This window comes from Gastrolobium bilobum, unplaced genomic scaffold (assembly GCF_033153095.1).
Source record: "Gastrolobium bilobum isolate Gb01-03AN ecotype WA unplaced genomic scaffold, APGP_CSIRO_Gbil_v1 utg113824, whole genome shotgun sequence".
In the NCBI taxonomy this organism is placed as follows: domain Eukaryota; kingdom Viridiplantae; phylum Streptophyta; class Magnoliopsida; order Fabales; family Fabaceae; genus Gastrolobium; species Gastrolobium bilobum.
The window spans coordinates 18,959-38,567 of record NW_026898213.1 but is presented as its reverse complement, the minus strand read 5'-3'; the positions used below and the strand labels follow the sequence as shown (position 1 = coordinate 38,567).

Sequence of the window (19,609 nt, the reverse complement as noted above, 5' to 3'; positions counted from 1 at the left end):
GGTTGCCTTTATTACATTATTTGACCAAAAGTAAAAATATATCTATATACATCTCCCAACACACAAAGGCTTCTCCATATTAAATATGCATTAATAAAAAAATACAAATTTACAAGTCTACAGATTATTTTGATATATTTTTATTTATTTATCAAAATAAAGAATATATATATATATATATATATATATATATATATATATATATATATATATATATATGGGCAACCACAAACACTCACACACTACACCATAAAGTCTAACATGAGCAATATAGGTTCCATGGCCAAAGCAACCCATATAGCTGTCATTTCAATTCCTTCATTTAGCCACCAAGCCTCAATAGTTGCATTCTGCAAGAGACTCGTTCATCTCCATCCCAACATCCATGTCACTTGCATTTTCCCTACCATTGGTACACCTAATCCCTCCAGCTTCGCATTCCTTGACTCTCTTCCTTCCAACATAGACTACACTTTCCTCCATCCGGTTAACAAACAAGACTTACCACAAGATGTTTCGCAAGCAGTGCAATGCAATCTTGCAGTGTCTCAGTCAATGCCATATTTTCGTGATACGTTGGGGTCACTCTGTTCAACCACGCCACTGGTTGCTTTGGTAGCTGATCCTTTTGCAAATGAAGCTTTAAAAATAGCAAAGGAGTTCAACCTCTTATCCTACGTATACCTCCCTATTTCCGCCATGGCACTGGCACTGCTCCTACATTTGCCAACATTGCATGAGGAAGTTTCATGTGAATACAAAGATCATACAAGGCCTATTCAAATCCCAGGCTGTGTACCTATTCATGGCCGCGATCTCCCTGAACACTTCGAAGATCGGTCTAATGTTGCTTATGACTTAATTCTCCAATATTCCAAGAGGATCTCTACCGCTGATGGTTTCTTGGTTAATAGCTTCTTAGAAATGGAGGAAGGTACTCTGAAAGCCTTCCAGGAATGTAATAGAGCCAATAAGAATGCCCCTGTTTATTTGGTTGGGCCAATTATACAAATTGGGCCAATTAATGAATCAAATGGGTCCGAGTGTTTGAGGTGGTTGGAGAACCAGAAGCCCAAATCGGTTTTGTATGTGTCCTTTGGAAGTGGAAGCACTGTGTCTCAAGAACAACTCGATCAGCTAGCTTTAGGGTTGGAGTTGAGTGGTCAGAAATTCTTGTGGGTTTTGAGAGCACCAAGTGACCCAAGAAATTGTAATTACCTTGGTTCTACAAATAATGACCCTTTACTATTCTTGCCACATGGGTTCCTAGAGAGAACAAAGGGGCAAGGGTTGGTTGTTCCTTTTTGGGCACCCCAAACCCAAATCCTTAGTCACACTTCAACTGGTGGGTTCCTAACACATTGTGGTTGGAATTCAATCCTCGAGAGTATTTTAGCGGGAGTTCCAATGATAGCCTTGCCATTATTATTTGGTGAGCTAATGATGAATGCAATTTTGCTAACTGAGGGCCTAAACGTGGCACTAAGGCCAAAATGTTGTGGAAATGGCATAGTGGAAAAGGAGGCAATTGCTGAAGTGATAAAAGGTCTACTGGTGGGTGAACAAGGTCATGGTGCTCGTCAAAGAATTGTAGAGCTCAAAGAAGCAGCTGTTGATGCACTAAAAGATGATGGGTCTTCCACAAGGGCACTTTCCCAATTTAGTACTGAAGTGAAGAACTTTGTTATCAATCACTAAAACAACTTTGCTAACCGTGATTGTATTTTTTATGATTTTGTTTTTCTGGTTTCGTTCACTTTTTCTTGGTACTTGTTTTGTAATGTCGTGCTCGTTTCCTTGTAATCGAATTTGCTTCTCTATTATATCTTTTCATTGTTTTTTTTTTTTTTTAATTTTTCCATATTTTTCCCCATTTTTAAACACTGAGAAAAATATTATGGATTAAGAATTAAGCGCTATGTAACAACGCATAGCACTCAATCACTCTCTCCTTCTCTCTAAGACAACGATGTCGGAGAGGACCAGGTAGACAGAAGAGAGTGAGAGGAAAATGGAGCATGAAAGAGAGTGAGGAGAGAGGGAGTGTTCCCCACACTTAGAAATATCTAAAGGCAAAAATACCTTTATAGCCGTCTTTATCCTCCACAATCACACTTATCCATTTGACTAAGGTTTATAAATTAATGGGCTTAAGTGGGATGTGATACACACTTAATTAATTTTGGGTCTCACTCATTTTGCATAATTGTACTTTACTCCAATACTTTCATTATTTGCACTTTTGCCTCAAAAACGACCTTGCTCTAAAATATACTTTTCCTCTAATTAATTCATAATTACACACTAATCCCTAATTAATATAATTTAATTATTCAGCTTATTATATTGAGACAGAGAAATAATATTGGATTTCTTACATTAATTAACAAGCAATAGAATATGAATTTACAAATGTCAAGATAAGGTTGACCTGCTTACATTAATTGACCATGCATATTTATATGGATAGGTTATTCAACCTACCTCTTTTTCTGCCTACCTTTGCCTATCACTATAAAACACCATTAGATCAAAATCTCAACTAACGTTTATCTTTCCATTTCCTCTTGAGATTCTGATCTAATGATGTTGGACAATTGTAATAGCCCGTTGTACACCGGTATTGTTAACATTAATTATGATATTAAGTGCAGTTACAATCACAGCAATTCATTTATAAAAATGCGAGTAACTTTTTCTGTCATTACGCGAGTATTTAAAACAATAAAAAGCGTAATAATTAAAAGCTGTGACCATAACTGTAAACTCTTTGCGGAATAATTATTTAGACTAATTTTATAACTTATTTTACTTACTACAAGTCACTAAGGGGTTCCCATAAACCCACTTAGCCAAAATCTCACTTTTATGTTTTCTACCTATCCGAACATGGTTTGGTCTTTATTTTTCTGCGGACAAACCGCATGACGCGCACTCCTCATCTTTTAGTATGTTTTTCTAGACTCAATTACCTTTCTAGGAAGATGTCACACGAGTTATTTAGAGCTTATTTGCTCCCTATATCGCCGTTTGAAGTTGGAAAAACAAAGCTGTCAGCCAACCCCAAAACAGCTCCAAACATCCCTCACTCCACGAATTACTGTAGAAAATACACTCAACCAATTGCTCTCAAATTTTTATACAACAAACTAGACACCTCAAGATTCAATTTGATATATCATACACCTAATTTGACCAAGGAACGCAACGAGAATTAATTTTCCAAAACCGGTCCAGAACTGCCACATGTGCAGTAAGCAAATGGGCAATCTGCGTTCCCTGCCTTCTACAGGCCGACTTTCAACCCAGATTTTTACCAAATTTCTCCACAAGATAGAGGACATCTCAAGCTTAAAAATGGTGTATGGCACATCCCTATCTGTAACACCCTCTCTTGTAGGCCTCCAAGAGAGTTGTTTGCTAAGCGGAATTAGAGTTCTTTAATAGTATTTTAGAGGCTGAAAAAATTTGCTTTTACATTGCCAATTAAAACTAAAGAGGGGATCTGGTTAATTACAAAAATCAGAGTACGCAAAATTTCTTCAACTTACTAAAAATATAAATTTCCTGATAGACCTTGTTGTCTTTAAAAATTCGTATAAAATCCAGTTAACCGATTCAAAAAATATTCGTTTTAATCTGGAAAGTAGACATCTGAGGCTTTACGTTCATATAAAATAATAGTGATTTGGAGTTCGTTTTCCCCTCGAAACATAACTCGCAAAATAAGAGATAAAACAGTGAAAATAACACAAACGTCCTGGCTGGTAAAATTCATAATAAATCGAGCTTTCAGAATTTCTTTGCAAGGTTTATATATAATGAAACTAGACACCTGGGGCTACGCGTGCATATAAATTATAAGAAAATCGGAGGTCCGTAGCCCCAGTACGACAACTTAGAAAGTGCTCTCAAAGACTTTTCAAAACTCAGCATTTAGATAACATGTCAAAATCCTTTTCGCAAACGTTTCAACATCTGTTTCCAAAATACTTGCTGGTCATAAAATCGTAATGCAATAATAAAATCATAGTTCACAGTAATAAAAGCTTCTCAATTTCATACAGTCATCCATAAAATAGCACATCAATAGCAGCATGCCCAAAACAGTAGAAGCCAACAACAAATATCCAAGTCCTCAAAAGCTTTTACGTCCTCCTGCCATTTTGTAAAAATAGCAGCCCCAAAGGGGTGAGAAAAATCCCAGTAGTGTGGCAACAAAACCAATAATGCAACAGTATTAAACTAGGCACAAAATATAAACAGTCGTTTCAAACATGAAATCCTTTTCATCATATAACCTTTTCATCATATATCCTTTTGATCATATATCATATTGAGTATATAACGACTTCATCACGCTCATAGCACCGTCGTGCGCATGCCATCACAGTGGAAATTCCATGCACGGCACCATCATTTGGGGAATTCCACTGTGGCCTATACGGACTGACGCCAACTGTCCCAGTACCCTGATATCAAGGGATGCCTATATGATGCGTGCTCAATCACATGGTTCTATTTATATAACTATTCTAAGACTCAAGACTATCATGAATTTGGTACATGCAAGCCATGCTATGCTGTCACACACAAACAAAAAGACAAGTTCGGAATGATGCACGGTGCATGCATATATCATCATTACATAACATATACTTCATGTACATTGGATGTCATACTGGCAAGCCATTCTTTCTTTTCATAACAGAATTTCCATAATCATAACATTTCCATAGGCATAATAATTTCATCATTTATGGCAAAATAATCATAAGGAACATGTGAGCAACAATTCACAATTCATACACTAGGCAATAGTCACATCAGGTAATACCGCCTAACACATACCTCGTACGTTGAAACCTTAATTTACCAGTAAGCAGTGAAACAGTCCAATGTCTCAAGGAAATTTCGCACCTAATTTAGAAGCATACAAATCAGCGTATGTTTCCATTATTTTTATAATTGAACAACAATACTCCAAGCCTAAAATGTCCATATATCATTCGGCTAACATGTTTATTTTCTCCCAAAATTATTCTGACTTCAATTTTTTGTCTTCTTTAACGTTAAACAGTAAAGATATATATATTTACGGTTTCCACTTTACATAGCTTCGGTTTTTCATGTTTATTCTATGGAAAATTTCCAGTTAATTTAATAAAATACACAGCCCCAACCTATGTTAAATAATGAAATATTCTACGATTTTTCATCCTCAATCCCATTAGGTTTTAACAGAACAAGGCCTTAAAGTTTTATTTTATTCCAATTCTCCTACATGATGCGCTACTTATATCATATAGCATGCTGTCTAATATTTTTCAGCGCCACAGTGAACAGAAACTTCAATGTACGGCAGCATTTTTCAACAAAGCAGTGAGTGTTTTTTCCAACCAAACAGTGACATTTTCATATCAAACAGTGAACTTTTTCATGTAAGATAGTGAGTAACACAGTGAGTATTTCTTTAGCAAAACAGTGAGCATTTCCTTAGTAAAACAGTGAGCATTTCTTTAGTAACACAGTGAGCAAAACCGTTTTCATTTTTACCAAAACAGTAATGATCATTAATCCAACACAAATACTCCATAGGTGCGCTTTTAGGAGTTTAAACATGTTGTCCACTTACTTATATTCATGACAAATTTCTTAAATGTACCAACTCAGTCCCAAAAGTTATTAGAGTATCCTTTCCACGTTTAGTTCTTAGGCTTTCAAGTTAATACTCAAAGAGTGGACATGGCAGATTTTTATGAAACCAAAAATAGACAAAAGAACTAATCTCCTAGCCATGCTTTACGGTTTTGAGCAGAGGAAAAGTGAGGGTTTCGAGTCTACCTCTTACATGCACACTAGGAATACAGTGAAATAAGGAACAACACCACAACCCCTTGTGCTCCACAAAGACAGCAGGTCCAGCCTTCCTTGATGGTGGCTGTGCGCAAAAGAGTGGAGAAGAAACGTTTACTTAAGTTAGTTCCTTTAACAGTGGAATCTCACCATAAAAAAAATCAAGAAACCCAACCATACGTTACCTCCTTGTTTTATGGACTACGACTGATTAATGGAGACCAAAGAAAACGAAAACATGATGGTAAAACTCCCTAGCTATCCACGGTTTTGAGGGTAAGAGATTGGAGGAGAAGGTGAAGCTATTTCTTGAGTTCCTTCTCTCTTTGTGCTACGGTTTTAAGATATAAGGTAGAGATGAGTGAAAGATGATGCTAACATTTTTTTCTTTTTTCTTTTTGGTGGGGCTGGTCACGGTTACATGAGAACAAGAGATGAAATAATTTGGAATTTCTTGGTCTTTTCTTAGAATGCTACGGTTTAGAAAAAGAAAAAGGAGATGATAGAGTTTTAAAATCTTGGATGGCTATCTAGGGCCACTACCTTCACGGTCTATAAAGAAAATATGGAAGAGGAGTAGGAAATTTTCTAACTTTCTTTCTCCTCAAATCAGTGCTGAGAATAGAAGGAATAGGGAAGTACAACACTTGCATTGTTGCACTCTTTTTGTGCGCATAAGGGAAAGAGAAGTGTGCAGTATTTTGTCAAAACAAGCAACATGCAGGATGCCTTTTTTCAGCTCATTGGTTGCATGGTTTAAAGTAGCAAGATATTGGAAGGTGTAACAAGTTATCATTTTTTGGACAGTCTTATGCTTAAAAGAGAAGAGGGAAAAGTGAGTGGACTTCTTTGTGTCATAAAAGAAATCTTTAATCAGAATTTTCTGATCAAAGTCTACACCATATGCGCACCTGGGAAAGGATACAAAGTGGATGAAGTTTGTTGCCATGTGGAGATCTTTATCCAATGGTGAGTTGCCTTGTAAGGTTTCTTAGGATAAGGTTAAGAGGACAAACATCTAGGGCTGACTTGCAAGGTTAAAATTGCAATAAAGATCAGAATTTGTGACACCTTTATGCGCACATGTGTAGGGAAACAAAGGTAGGGTATTTTGCCATGTGTAGATATCCAACCAATGAGAGTTAACTTGGTGGATTGGATTAGAATGAGATGTGAATATCCACAATTGAAGAAAACTACAATGACTCCCCTGTTGGGCTTTAGGGCCGTGAACCAAGAAGAAAATGGAGCCAAGGTTTCCAACTTGACTTACTTGGATTCATGATTAAGTCCAACTATCACTACTTCTCATAACCCCTCATCATCATAAGGCCTTCTATAAGACATGAGGAATTGTTACTAGGTTCTTATCCATGATTTTTAATTACTCACAATGAAGTTCTTCACCACATTCTAATTTAGATAATTTCCTAATTCGAGTTAATCCCCTACTAGTGACTATTAATTTTGAAGACCAAGCATCACTTGCACATTATTCGAATTTAACATAAGTGTTTATGTTCCCTAAAGGAAATACAATTATCCATATCCTTTATAATTAAAATTTCATATGCCCAAACTAGAGTACTCTTTGTGATTCAATCAATTCCCTAATTTCATTTCCTTCAAAGGACTTTGGCTATAAAATTCGAACCCAACAACTAGTATCATAAGAGTTGAATTTCGCCCATACATCCATATTCCTCCTAGCTTTATATATATATATATATATATATATATATATATATATATATATGTATATATATATTTAATTTACGTGGGATGTTACACTATCGGACCTCTGTGGAGGAAGATATGCTCTCCCGAAGTTCGCCTAATTATGCCAATTTCTAGAAAATTCGCCATAGTTTCCTTTGTTTTTACAAAAATCCCCAAATTTGCCAATGTAATCTAAGACTTCAAATGTACCTAATAATCATTGGGTATAAGCCCACTATGTTCCCTTCAGGGATGAGTCACTGTATGGATAATACCCTTAGCACAGGTACAGACCAAGCTAAGAGGTACTTTGCCCAGTATAAGTAAGCAATCAAAAATGGATAAGTAAGCGATAATATGACTCAAAGTAAATGGTCAGAATAATGATTCATAAGATACCTTCATGGTGTGCCCAAGGGGGCTATTTATAGGGAAAATGGTGTGAGTTGGTGAGGAGGGAGTCAACCCTCCTGGGGATTTACTCCCATGGTGGCAGTGTTTGGCGTGGCAGACGCTGCTGTTGTAGCAGCGCTGCGCCTTCTGTGCCTGGCGATGTCAGCGTCGGGCAAAGGGGCAGTTTCCCTTTAAGGTTCCTGTGACAGTCGCCTTTGGGGGTTAAGGTCCCAAGATGGGACATTTTGGTGCTTCCCCTTGGACGCGTCGTAGTATTGGGGGATGAGAGGGTCCACGTCAGCCCTTAGGACTGATGTGGGTTAGAGCTTGGAGTTGGGCCTGAGCCATTGGGCCGCTTAGTAGTTGGGCCATTCGGAACAGGAGCCCCCCCATCTTTGTAGCAAGCGTAAGTTGGTGCCAAGTTACAGTCTTTGGGCGACCCTTGGCTGGTGTCGCCAAGGTAAAGGATTTGGGCGTCACCAGACTGGTGTATGAGTAGTATCCAAGCGCAGGTTGGTGCCAAGTTACAGTCTTTGGGCGACCCTTGGCTGGTGTCGCCAAGGTAAAGGATTTGGGCGTCACTTGACTGGTGTAGGAGTAGTATCCAAGCGTAGGTTGGTGCCAAGTTACAGTCTTTGGGCGACCCCTGGCTGGTGTCGCCAAGGTAAAGGATTTGGGAATCACCTAACTTGTCCTAACTTGTGTAGAAGTAGTATCGAACCTCTTACGTCTCTCATGGGGTATTTTGGGTCTTTTGCCTTTCTGACACGAAGGGTGTCTCTTCGAATTTCGAGGAGTCGCAATGATGGCTTCTCCCATCATTGCAAGCAACTGCAGAACTCAAACGTTACGAGGCACAACACATTAATGCGACGTGTCGTTACGAGGCACTGCGCAATAATGTGACGTGAAGGGTGTCTTATCCCCTTGAAATTACCACCAAGCCCTTCACCGCAACCGCTCATCACCTGACGATTATGATATCCTACGGTTCAAAAAAGGGGGAGGCTGTACACGCGTACGCCATCTTGATCTCCTACCTCCTTTAAAAAGGGGGTTCGTTCCCTCCTGAGGGCTTTCTTCACACTATCTACTGCTCTTCCTGTTTCTGCATATTGCATTGTGCTTTACCCTCTTTGCCATAGAGCTCGTGCCGGTCCTCCTTTCTTCACTGTCTGCATAATCTCAGGTACAGTGTTTTACTCTTGTTGCTTTGATATTCCTTTGCATTTCTTTTTGCTTCGCTTCTCTTCTTCTTTTTCTGGGAATGGTTAAAATGACGGACGTGCCTGGGTTGTTCTTACCGGAGTTTGAGGTTGAGGTTAAGGAGGAAGAATTTGATGAAGCCTTCGACACACTCGAAGGCTGTACGGTGGGGCTAGCTATGCAGGAATATGTTGCTAAACGTGGTGGGGAAAGCAGCAGCTTTCCCTCCTATCATTCTTTAGTTCCCGGGGTTGATTCGTTACCCCACGGTAGGATTCCTGAGCTTCTGGGTTTTACTGAAGAGGAGATTCAAAATCTCCTGCCGGAACGTGCTTTAGGGCCTGTGCTTCCTTATTTGGGTGAAGCATCTGGCTCTCGAAGTCGTGGTGAGCGCCAGGTGTCGGGTGGTGAGGCTGCTTCTAGGTCTGGTAGGCGTCAGTTTGCCACTTCCGGAAGGCAACAGTCAGGTGGTTCAAGTGAATGGGTTAGGCCTCGCCCTTCACGAAGTCATCGTTCAAGGTCTTCTATTCGCTCTTGCGAACAAAGGAGCAGTTCGCGTCGCCATGCTTCATGGCATTTTGCCTTTGGAGCAAGGCGACTTCTCCGGCCTTTGTCTTCTATTAATCGTCAACCGCAAAATCGTCTCATAGAGTATTACTATAAACCTCGCCATCCGACTGTTGACTCTTCTATTGCCTTGAGTACACCACATGTAACATCCCACGTAATTAGGGAAATACATAAAATACCATAAAGTATAAGAATGCACGTGTGGAAAATTTAATATATATATATATATATATATAGATTGCTTGTTGGCTTTCGATTTTGTTGAGACTTATTCTAGCATAGGATTAAAATTTAGTTAGGAAATTATTGAATTATAGTAATAAGTAGGGACTTATTTTAGACATGAAACTTTGATTATAAAGTATAGGAATGTATACACTATACCATAGAAAATAAAAGAAAATATGATGTTACTTAGACCATATGTGGATCGAAAATTTTATAGGTTAGGAGCTAAGTAGTAGCACTTGTGGGCTGCAAATGTATTGGTCCCTAAAAAGTCTAAGGTGGCCGAATCATAGGGCCTTGAGGAGCACCTTGGGTTCAGCCCAAAATTTGCCTAACTTTGTTGTACTTGTGTCTCATCCTAGTAGTCCATTTAGGCAACACTTCATTGGGTTAAAACCTACACATGTGCGCTTGAGGAGTGTCACAAATTCTGATGTTTTATTGCAAATTTTAACCTTGCAAGTCAGCCCTAGACCCTTGTCACCTTGATTTTATCCTAAGGAATTCTCTAAGGCAAAGCCCCATTGGTTAGGAATCTCCACATGGCCTAGACTCCCTTGGTTCCCTTCCATTGGTACGCCTAGGACTTATCCACAAGGCTGAAACCATAACCTGAATTCTGGTCAAAAGTGGACAGCATCACACCTTGACTTCTCTCCTCACATGTGCGCATAGGTGCTGTAAAAAGGGGCTGATAGCTTGTTGCACTTTCCGTAATTTTTCCTCTTTAATCCATGCAACCAATGAACACCATAAAGGGCAGCCTGCATGTTACTTCTTTGGGCAAATTTATGCACACCTTTTTCTCCTCTATGCATGCAAGGAAAAGCCAAAATGCAAGTGTTTTACTTACACTATTCCTTCTATTTAGGCGTGGAGTTGGTGAGGAAACAAGCTGAGCATTTGCAACTTCTCTTTCTCATTATCCTTCTTTCCTAGAACCGTAGCTCCCTAAGAGAAAGGAACAAGAGTTCCAAATCACATCACCTCCTACCCACCAAACCGTGACCACCTTTCTTGAGGCTCACAACTTAGTAGCTTTAGTATCATTCACTTTTCCTCCTCCAACCTTAAGAATCGTAGCATCAATAGAGAAGCAACCTAAGAGATAACTTCACATCATTAAGCTCTTGATCAAGTTCCACTGTCCAGCCGTATATCCTCACTCAAGGAGATATAGTGAGTCTCCATTTTCTGTATCTTCTTCACCATTTTGGATAATAAAAAAAAAGGTTCCATTGCATGTAGGCCTTAACACAAGAAAACTTCCTCCTTGTCTTGTGCGCGTAGCCATCCGTTGGAGTGCTGAGTTTGCTGCTTTATTTAACTTGATTTGCCCTTGGGTATTAACGCGAGGTAGACACTAAGTCCTTATTCTTTTCCACTGCAATAGACCGAAATGCATGTCTTAGGATGTGGTTCTTTTACCTATCTTTGGTTCTGCCGTTTCGTATGAGAAGACAAGTAAAATGTCAACCATAATCTTATTAGTTTTATGGATGTCTTAACTACTAAATACATGCAGCCCTAGCAAGAATTAATTGTTAAACCTTGCATCGTTTTTTTAGCTTTATAAAAGAGACCGTGTAAATCCATCTGTAAAGTGCTTGAACATGTGCTGTAAAATATTGTTACATATAATTTCTACTCACTGTTTTGGGCTGAAAAATGCTGATGTTTGATGATCCACTGCCCACTGTTTCGCTGTAAAACTTACTAGGCAGCATGTTATATTTATCTTTTAGAAACCATTGCTGTATTTAAATTAGACTAGAAATTATTTCCATAAGCAAAGTATTAAAAATTTGGAAGAACTTTTAAAGACCAAACCGATTCTGTTTAGGGGTTAAAAGGCCATATATTTAGGACTGTTTTGAGATATTGATAGTTATTATAAGTCAGAAAATTTTAAGCATCTCCTAGAAACCTTAAAACAGAACCTTCGTATATTAAGGAACCGTAAGCTATTCTCACTGTTTAACGTTAAAGAAGACATCAGTGAAGGCATAATTATTTTGGAAAAATAAGCATATGGCCGAATGATATAGGGACTTTAAGCTTGGAATTTTGTTGATATATTATCGGAATAAATTGAACGTACACTGATTCATTATACTGAAAATTAGGTACGAAAAATCCTTGAGACGTTGGTCTGTTTCGCTGTGAATTGGTAAATTAAATTTCGACGTACGAGGTATGTGTAGGCGGTATTACCTAATGTGACTATTGGCTAGTGTATGGAATTGTGATGTGTTGCTCACATTTGTTCTATGTATGTTATGATGATGATGAGCCAATGGTAAGAATATGAAAGGATGATATGATATATGCATGCATTTTACATCATAATACATTTTTCTGTTGGGTGCGATTGCATAACATGGCATGTATACGTGATTCATGACATCTAGAATATATATATATATATATATATATATATATTTGTATTGAGGACATGTGACTGAGCATGCATCATATAGGCATGCCTGGTACCAGGAGAGGGGACACTTGGCTTCAGTCCGCATAGGTTCCACAGTGGGATTCACCTTCATGGGAGCCATTAGGAATACCCACTGTGATGCTACGCGCACGACGGTGCTATAAGCGTAAAGGAAAAACGGCGTTATATACGCGTTATGATATATGATGAAAAGGACTAAATGTTTGAAGTGACTATTTATGATTTTGTTCCTAGTTAATATTGTTGCATTATGGTTTTGTTGCCACACTACTGAGATTTTCTCTCACCCCTTTGGGGCTGCTATTTTTACAAAATGGCAGGAGGACGTAAAAGCTTTTGAGGACTTGGATATTTGCTGTTGGCTTCTACTGTTTGGGCATGCTGCTATTGATGTGATATTTTATGGATGACTGTATGAAATTGAGAAGCTTTTATTACTGTGAACTGTGATTTTATTATTGCATTACGATTTTATGACCAGCAAGTATTTTGGAAACAGATGTTGAAACGTTTGCGAAAAGGATTTTGACATGTTATCTAAATGTTGAGTTTTGAAAAGTCTTTGCGAGCACTTTGTAAGTTGTCGTACTGGGGCTACAGACCTCCGCTTTTCTTATGATTTATATGCACGCGTAGCCCCAGGTGTCTAGTTTCATTACAGACCTCTAAATGTTGAGTTCTGAAAGATCGATTTATTACGAATTTTACCAGCCAGAACATTTGTGATATTTCCACTATTTTCTCTCTTATTTTGCGAGTTATGTTTCGAGGGGGAAACAAACTCTAAATCACTATTATTTTATATGAACGTGAAGCCCCAGATGTCTAGTTTCCAGATTATAAAGAATATATTTTTGAATCGTTGAACTGGATTTTATACGAATTTTTAAAGACAGCAAGGTCTATCAGGAAATTTATATTTTTAATAAGTTTAAGAAATTTTGTGTACTCTGATTTTTGTAATTAACCAGATCCCCTCTTTAGTTTTAATTGGCAATGTAAAAGCGATTTTTTTCAATCTCTAAAATACTAATAAAGAACTCTAATTTCTCTTAGCAAACAACTCTCTTGGAGGCCTACAAGAGAGGGTGTTACACCACAGGGCCATATTCCCAACATTTCCCAGTCCTTCCATCGCCGTAAATGTGATGAATCTACAGACAACTGACTAGGTAGATACCACCCGGAAGATGGACGACTTGTGAAGTATGGCGTGTGGAACGCCATATATGAAGACCTAGGGCTTTATAAGATATCGCCTGCTTGGTGGCCTTTTTCTTTAAGCTACTCGGATTTTTATTCTTCGAGCTCTTCAGAAACTTCTGATTCTGACGGTAAGCTGTTTGTGCTTGAGTTATTTTTTTCTTTAGTTGTTGGTAAGGAGGGTGTTGACGGTGAAAGGAGTAAGGGTTGGGTGTTGCGGAGGTTCAGCAGCTTTCCCCCATTGTTGATCTCCCACTCATCGGTTGGAACAATGTTTGGCGATTGACTGTATGTTTGTCGCTCCCTTGTAAAATTTGAAGACAATCTCTTGGCTTATGGCGGCTCCTCAGGAAGGCGATTGCATAGTGGCGAGGAGTTGGGTAGACCCTTTGGTGCTACTGGGGAGATTTCAAACCGTGATTATCAAACGGAAGCTAGTTTTGACATTACCCCAAACGGTGCCTATGAGGCGAAGTGGCAAACAATCTCGGTTAGGAGTGATCAACGTGTTTGTGACACTCCTAACAGTGCGGCAAGATCTCGTTGGTGATTCGTGGTGTATAAGATTCACTTCATGGATCAAAAGGTAAGGTTTCCTTTGTCTGAGTTCGAGATGCGAGTGCTTGCCCACCTACGGGTTGCTCCTTCACAATTGCACCCAAACGCTTGGGCGTTTGTTCGGGTCTTCGAGAAGATATGCCAGTATTTTGGATGGGCGTACTCTGTGCGATTGTTCTTTTACTGCTTTCAGGTGTCGCCTTCACTGAAGAAGCTTGGTTGGGTTTCACTAAAGGCTGGCAACGCATTAGGATCGATATTTGCCCAGTACGCCAACTTATATAAGAACTGGCGACATACTTTCTTCTGGATCGAACCAGTGCTTGGAAAAGGGGAATTACCCTTTTTTGTTGATAGGACGAGTAGGTATAATCGATTCCCACTATACTGGACTAAGGCCCATTATGAGACGCCCGCTGGTCAGTATTCCTTTGAGTTGGGAGTCTTGTCTCCTGAGGAGGTAATGGTGATGGATTGGTTTGTGGAGGTGAAGGTGGGTCTTGGTCGGTGGCCTTCAAAGCAAGTATAGTGTTGTGTCACGGAGGTGTGGTGATGTTTAGTATTATTTGGGACAGTGGTAAGTATTACCTATCTTTTACTAACACTTTTCTTTCTTGTCTTGCAGTTGGAAACTTGTCGATGGATGCACTGAAACTTGAACGTCAGGCGGCGGCCAAGCTTAAAGCCTCGAGGGGCGTGGTTCAACAAACCCAGCCAAGTCTCGCCCCGAAGAGGAAAGATACTGACAAAGGGAAGTCAAAAAAGACTCAACCGAAAAAGAAGAAGATTCGAACTGCCGCAGATATTCCGACTTGCGTGCTGGAGAAGCGGGCGACTGCCCCTATAATTAAAGAGCCCATGAGTGTGGTGGCAGGCTCGTCAGCTAGTGAATCGACTCTGGGGTCTAGGTCGCTTGCTACTGAGTGGTCTGGTCTGAAAGAAGGGAGATATGAACACTTGACTCCGCCTAGGGCCTCTAAATCACCGCGTCTTGCGCCATCTGAGCGTGGGCAGTTTGCTGATGACTCAGGCGATGGTGAAATGCTGGTAAACAGTGCTTGTGATGACGGAGGGCCTCGCCCCGCGGCTGCTGTACAAGATTCTCCTCCTTCTCCTGTTGGGGTCCCTGTTGGCAGGGCTCTCAAATTGTCTAAGAAGGACCTTGACAGCGGATTTCCCAATGTAGGGCGTCCTAAGATGGTGGTGCCAGAGTGAATCGATCGCCAAGAATTCATGAACTGCACCCAGGTGGTTATTGGCCGCATCTTAGGAATGCAAGAGATCGCCCTTGCAGTTGACAGTCGTTGCTCCTCTCAATAGGATCGCCTGGGTGAGATGGGGCGCAAGGTGGATGGTCTTACTACCGAGGTTGGGCACCTTGGTAAGGAGGTTGCCGAGGCGAAAACTTCAAACAAATATTTATCCTCGCGACTGAAGAAAGCGAAAGATGAGGTTAGGCGGCTATCTTCCGACAAAGATGACCTAACCAAGTCATTAGCAGAGGTCAAAAAAGAGAAGGAAGGTCCCCAAACTGAGAAAGACCAGCTGTCTGCTAATTTTTTGCTGCACACGGGAGCCTCCACGCCAAAGATGAGGACTTCAAAAAAGCCACTGGGCGAGTGGAAGAGTTGGAGGAAGCCTCAGCTAACCTTATGTACGCTTCTTTTATCAACGCCCTTCAGCAAGTTTCTGTTAGGTATCCTGAGCTTGACTTGACTGGTTTCACCCCCGACTGTGATGTGGAAGACAACAAGATAGTTCAGTTCCTCGAGGATGGCGGGGTTAAGGTAATTGAGGAGGGGCCTGAGACTGATGAAGATGAAGGTGTGCTCGAGACCGGCCCAACAAGTGACGCCCACAGTGATGATAATCCTGAGTAGGATGAGTACCATCCCGTAAGTTGACCTTGATGTGGGAGGCGTTCCCAAAGACAAACACAGGTTTATCATTCCAAGAGGCTTGGTGGTAGTTGCATTAAAACCTGAAAGTTCACCTGCAACTGGGGTTAAGTGTTTAGCAGTAAATCCTAACGCCCTGAAACATGGCAAAAATAAGATATCAGCAGAGCTGTCGTGGTCAACAAACACGCGATTGATGCCGAAATTGGCGATTATTGCTTGAATGACAAGAGGGTCATCGTGTCCAGGAAGGACGTCGCCAAAATTGTTGCAATCCCACACGATTTTAGGCTTGGCAGGACCTGAATCCACTCGTACTTTGCTGATGACTTTACCCGCAACCGCCAAACATTGTTTCAGGTGCCTCTTCCTGGCGTTGACTGATTCTCCGCCTCCGCTCAGCCCTCCTAATATCATGTTTATCACCCCGTGCCTGATGACTGCTGAATCTTCGTCATCTCATTCCCTCCTTCCTCCATTGCTTTGGCTAACCGGCACTCTGCGGTCTCGTGGGGAGCCTTCTCTGCGATCTCATTCACGGCGAGGTTGATAACTAGGTTGGTTGTTTCTTCTTCGTTCTGGTGACCTGCTATGCTCGCGGTGTCGCCTTCCTGTGCGGCTGGGCGTGCCGCGTCACCGCCACGCCTTTGAGCACTGCCTTTGATGAGCTCATCAATCTCATCTTTGAGGTGCCTGTACTTCTCGGTATTGTGGTCGTTGCTATGGTGGAACTTGCAATACGCGGCGGCTTCTCTGATCGGCTGTTGGGCCGTTGGTTACTCTTGGGCTCTTCTTTGTACTCCGTTTGTAGGACACTGTATGATTGGCATCCTGATGAGCCACGTTCCGAAAGGCGACTAGCATACTTAAATGGTTTGTGACCCTTCCTGCTTTCTTCAACTTGGTTCTTACTTTTGCTGACCGTCTTCTCTTAGTTATGGGCGTCATCAACTCGACTCCATTTATACTCTTCAATTCTCATGAACTCCTGGGCTTTTTTCCTGACCTCTTCTAAGTTAGTAATTTCGTGTCGAGCGAGTTCGTAAGCGAATGCTCCCTGTCGCAAGCCTGAAAGGAGTATATGTACCTGCACCTTTGGGTCTAAGCCCTGCACCTGCAAAGCCTCTTTATCAAAGTGGTCTAAAAAAGATCTGAGGGACTCACCAGATTGTTGGCGAATCTTTTCAAGGGAATGAACGGACTTAGGCACGGGGCGACTGGTTGCGAAGTGCGACTGGAACTTGTTTGCCAAATCGTCCCAGGACGCAATGCCACCTATGGGTAGAGTGGTGTACTATGTCAGAGCTCTCCCTCCTAGAAGCGTTGGGAAAGTCGTGCACATGAGGAGATCTGTCTCGCCGTGAAGAGTCATGGCCGCTTCAAACTTTTGGATTCACTCAAAAGGATCGGTGTCACCAATATACGTGGTGATGTTGGATGGGCCTTTGAAATCGAGGGGTATGGGAGTTAACCGCAAGCTATCGGTCAAGGGTTTGTTGCATCCTGATGTATGAGCAGGTGTTATCCTTACATTAAGGTTGCGTGCATGCTGGTCCGGTTGTGGGTGGGGTATATGTGGGGCCTCAACCAAATAAGAGTGAGCTGGGGCGTGGTTCAAGGCCTGGTGGGTGCCATATGGTGGTTGACCAGGATTTTGATAAGACCCTTGGGGTTGTGGATGGCCACGTTATGAGGTTGCATAGCGTAACCGTGGAAAGGAAAACCTACAAGGTAAGGTTGAGGGATGGGAGTAGCAACGTTATGAGTGTAAGGTCCTGGGGGGTATGGGGCGACAATAGGGACTCGATGATCATTGTTCATTGCGACTGGCTGGCTTCGAGCTGGTAGTGGACGATGGGCGAGTGGGATGGCTAGTGGAGCAGTAGTAGGGAATGGGATTCCGAAATGAACTCCCGGCGGTGGGGGTTGGTTTGGGACTAAATTTTCTCCTTGCATTTCACGCATAGGTGCGCGATGGTTCAACTGTGTTATTCTGTCGCCGGCTACTGGCATCTGCTGACCAACAGATTGTAGTACCGGGGGGAGAGCCTCGCAAGCGAATCACCCAGCTTGGGCTGAATGCATAGATGGAGGGGAGTTGGAATGTACTGTTTGCACGTGACAGTCAAGGTAACGACCCTGGCTTGTTCCTCTCTTCTGGTCGTGACAACCATGTTTAGTTATTTGGGTCTGAAGTGCGTCTTGTGGATCTTTGGTAAGAGAATGGGAATAGAAGTTTATAGTTTCCCACAGACGGCGCCAATGTACCGTAAGGATCTATAAGCCCACTATGTTCCCTTCAGGGGTGAGTCACTGTATGGATAATACCCTTAGCACAGGTACAGACCAAGCTAAGAGGTACTTTGCCCAGTATAAGCAAGCAATCAACAATGGATAAGTAAGCGATAATATGACTCAAAGTAAATGGGCAGAATAACGATACATAAGATACCTTCATGGTGTGCCCAAGGGGGCTATTTATGGGAAAACGGTGTGGGTTGGTGAGGAGGGAGTCAAACCTCCTTGGGAGTTACTCCCATGGTGGCAGTGTTTGGCGTGGTAGGCGTTGCTGTTGTAGCAGCGCTGCGCTTTCTGTACCTGGCGATGTCAGCGTCAGGCAAAGGGGCAGTTTCCCTTTAAGGTACCTGTGACAGTCGCCTTTGGGGGTTAAGGTCCCAAGATGGGACATTTTGGTGCTTCCCCTTGTACGCGTCGCAGTATTGGGGGATGAGAGGGTCCACGTCAGCCCTTAGGGCTGAGTGGGTTAGAGCCTGGAGTTGGGCCTGAGCCTTGGGGCACTTACAACCCATCACAGTTTATCTTACTTATACAAAACGTATCACATTGCTTCCTTTGTTAATACTTAATAAGTTTCAATCATCAAAGTCCAATTACATGCATTTGCTAATCATACACAATATCATAATCCTAAAATAAGCCTATTGCCCTTTCATCATATTACATATGCTTCACAATACACAAGGTCCAAGTTACAATACTTACAATTATCCAAATTACAACATAATTCATAAACCTCCAAATGTCATAACTACATGTATCTAGACTTAGGCAATGGCATAAATCTCATCCTAACAACATATACAATGTTCATGCCCTAAGTCTAGCCTAGGCCCAATGGCCATCAAAATGCAAAATGTGTAAAGTCCTCCAACGAGTCGTCCAATGGGCTTCTTGCCCGCCGCTCCTGCACCACTGCTACCTCATGAAATAAAGCCCCCAAGACGGGGTGAGATATACGAATATATCTCAGTAACCCAGAGGTTCCGGAGAAAACTCCGCCTAATGGCTCACTTCGAAGCATATAAATAATATAAAATAACATCTTGAAAAACGGGATATAGCAAGGGATTTAGAGAAACTGGGGAACATAGGGATACAATATACGAAGAAGCTGGAATGGTAGCTACCATTACCACGCAACGTCCTGCCTAATGGCTCGGCATATAAGCCTACGGGTCTCAACCAAGGCGTGTTCCTAGAACATCCAACCGAGGCA

General features: G+C 41.4%; 1 protein-coding gene across 1 annotated transcript; it reads left to right on the top strand.

Annotated features, from left to right (window-relative positions):
• The first annotated feature begins 279 nt into the window (after nt 1-279).
• LOC133313896 (hydroquinone glucosyltransferase-like) lies at nt 280-1,698 on the top strand. The gene has a single exon (XM_061515308.1). It carries the CDS (start codon nt 280-282, stop codon nt 1,696-1,698), a length of 1,419 nt encoding a protein of 472 aa, XP_061371292.1.
• The last annotated feature ends 17,911 nt before the right edge of the window (nt 1,699-19,609 follow it).

Coding starts and splice junctions, on each gene's coding strand:
- LOC133313896 (XM_061515308.1), top strand. CDS start 280: ATGGCCAAAGCAACCCATATAGCTGTCATTTCAATTCCTTCATTTAGC.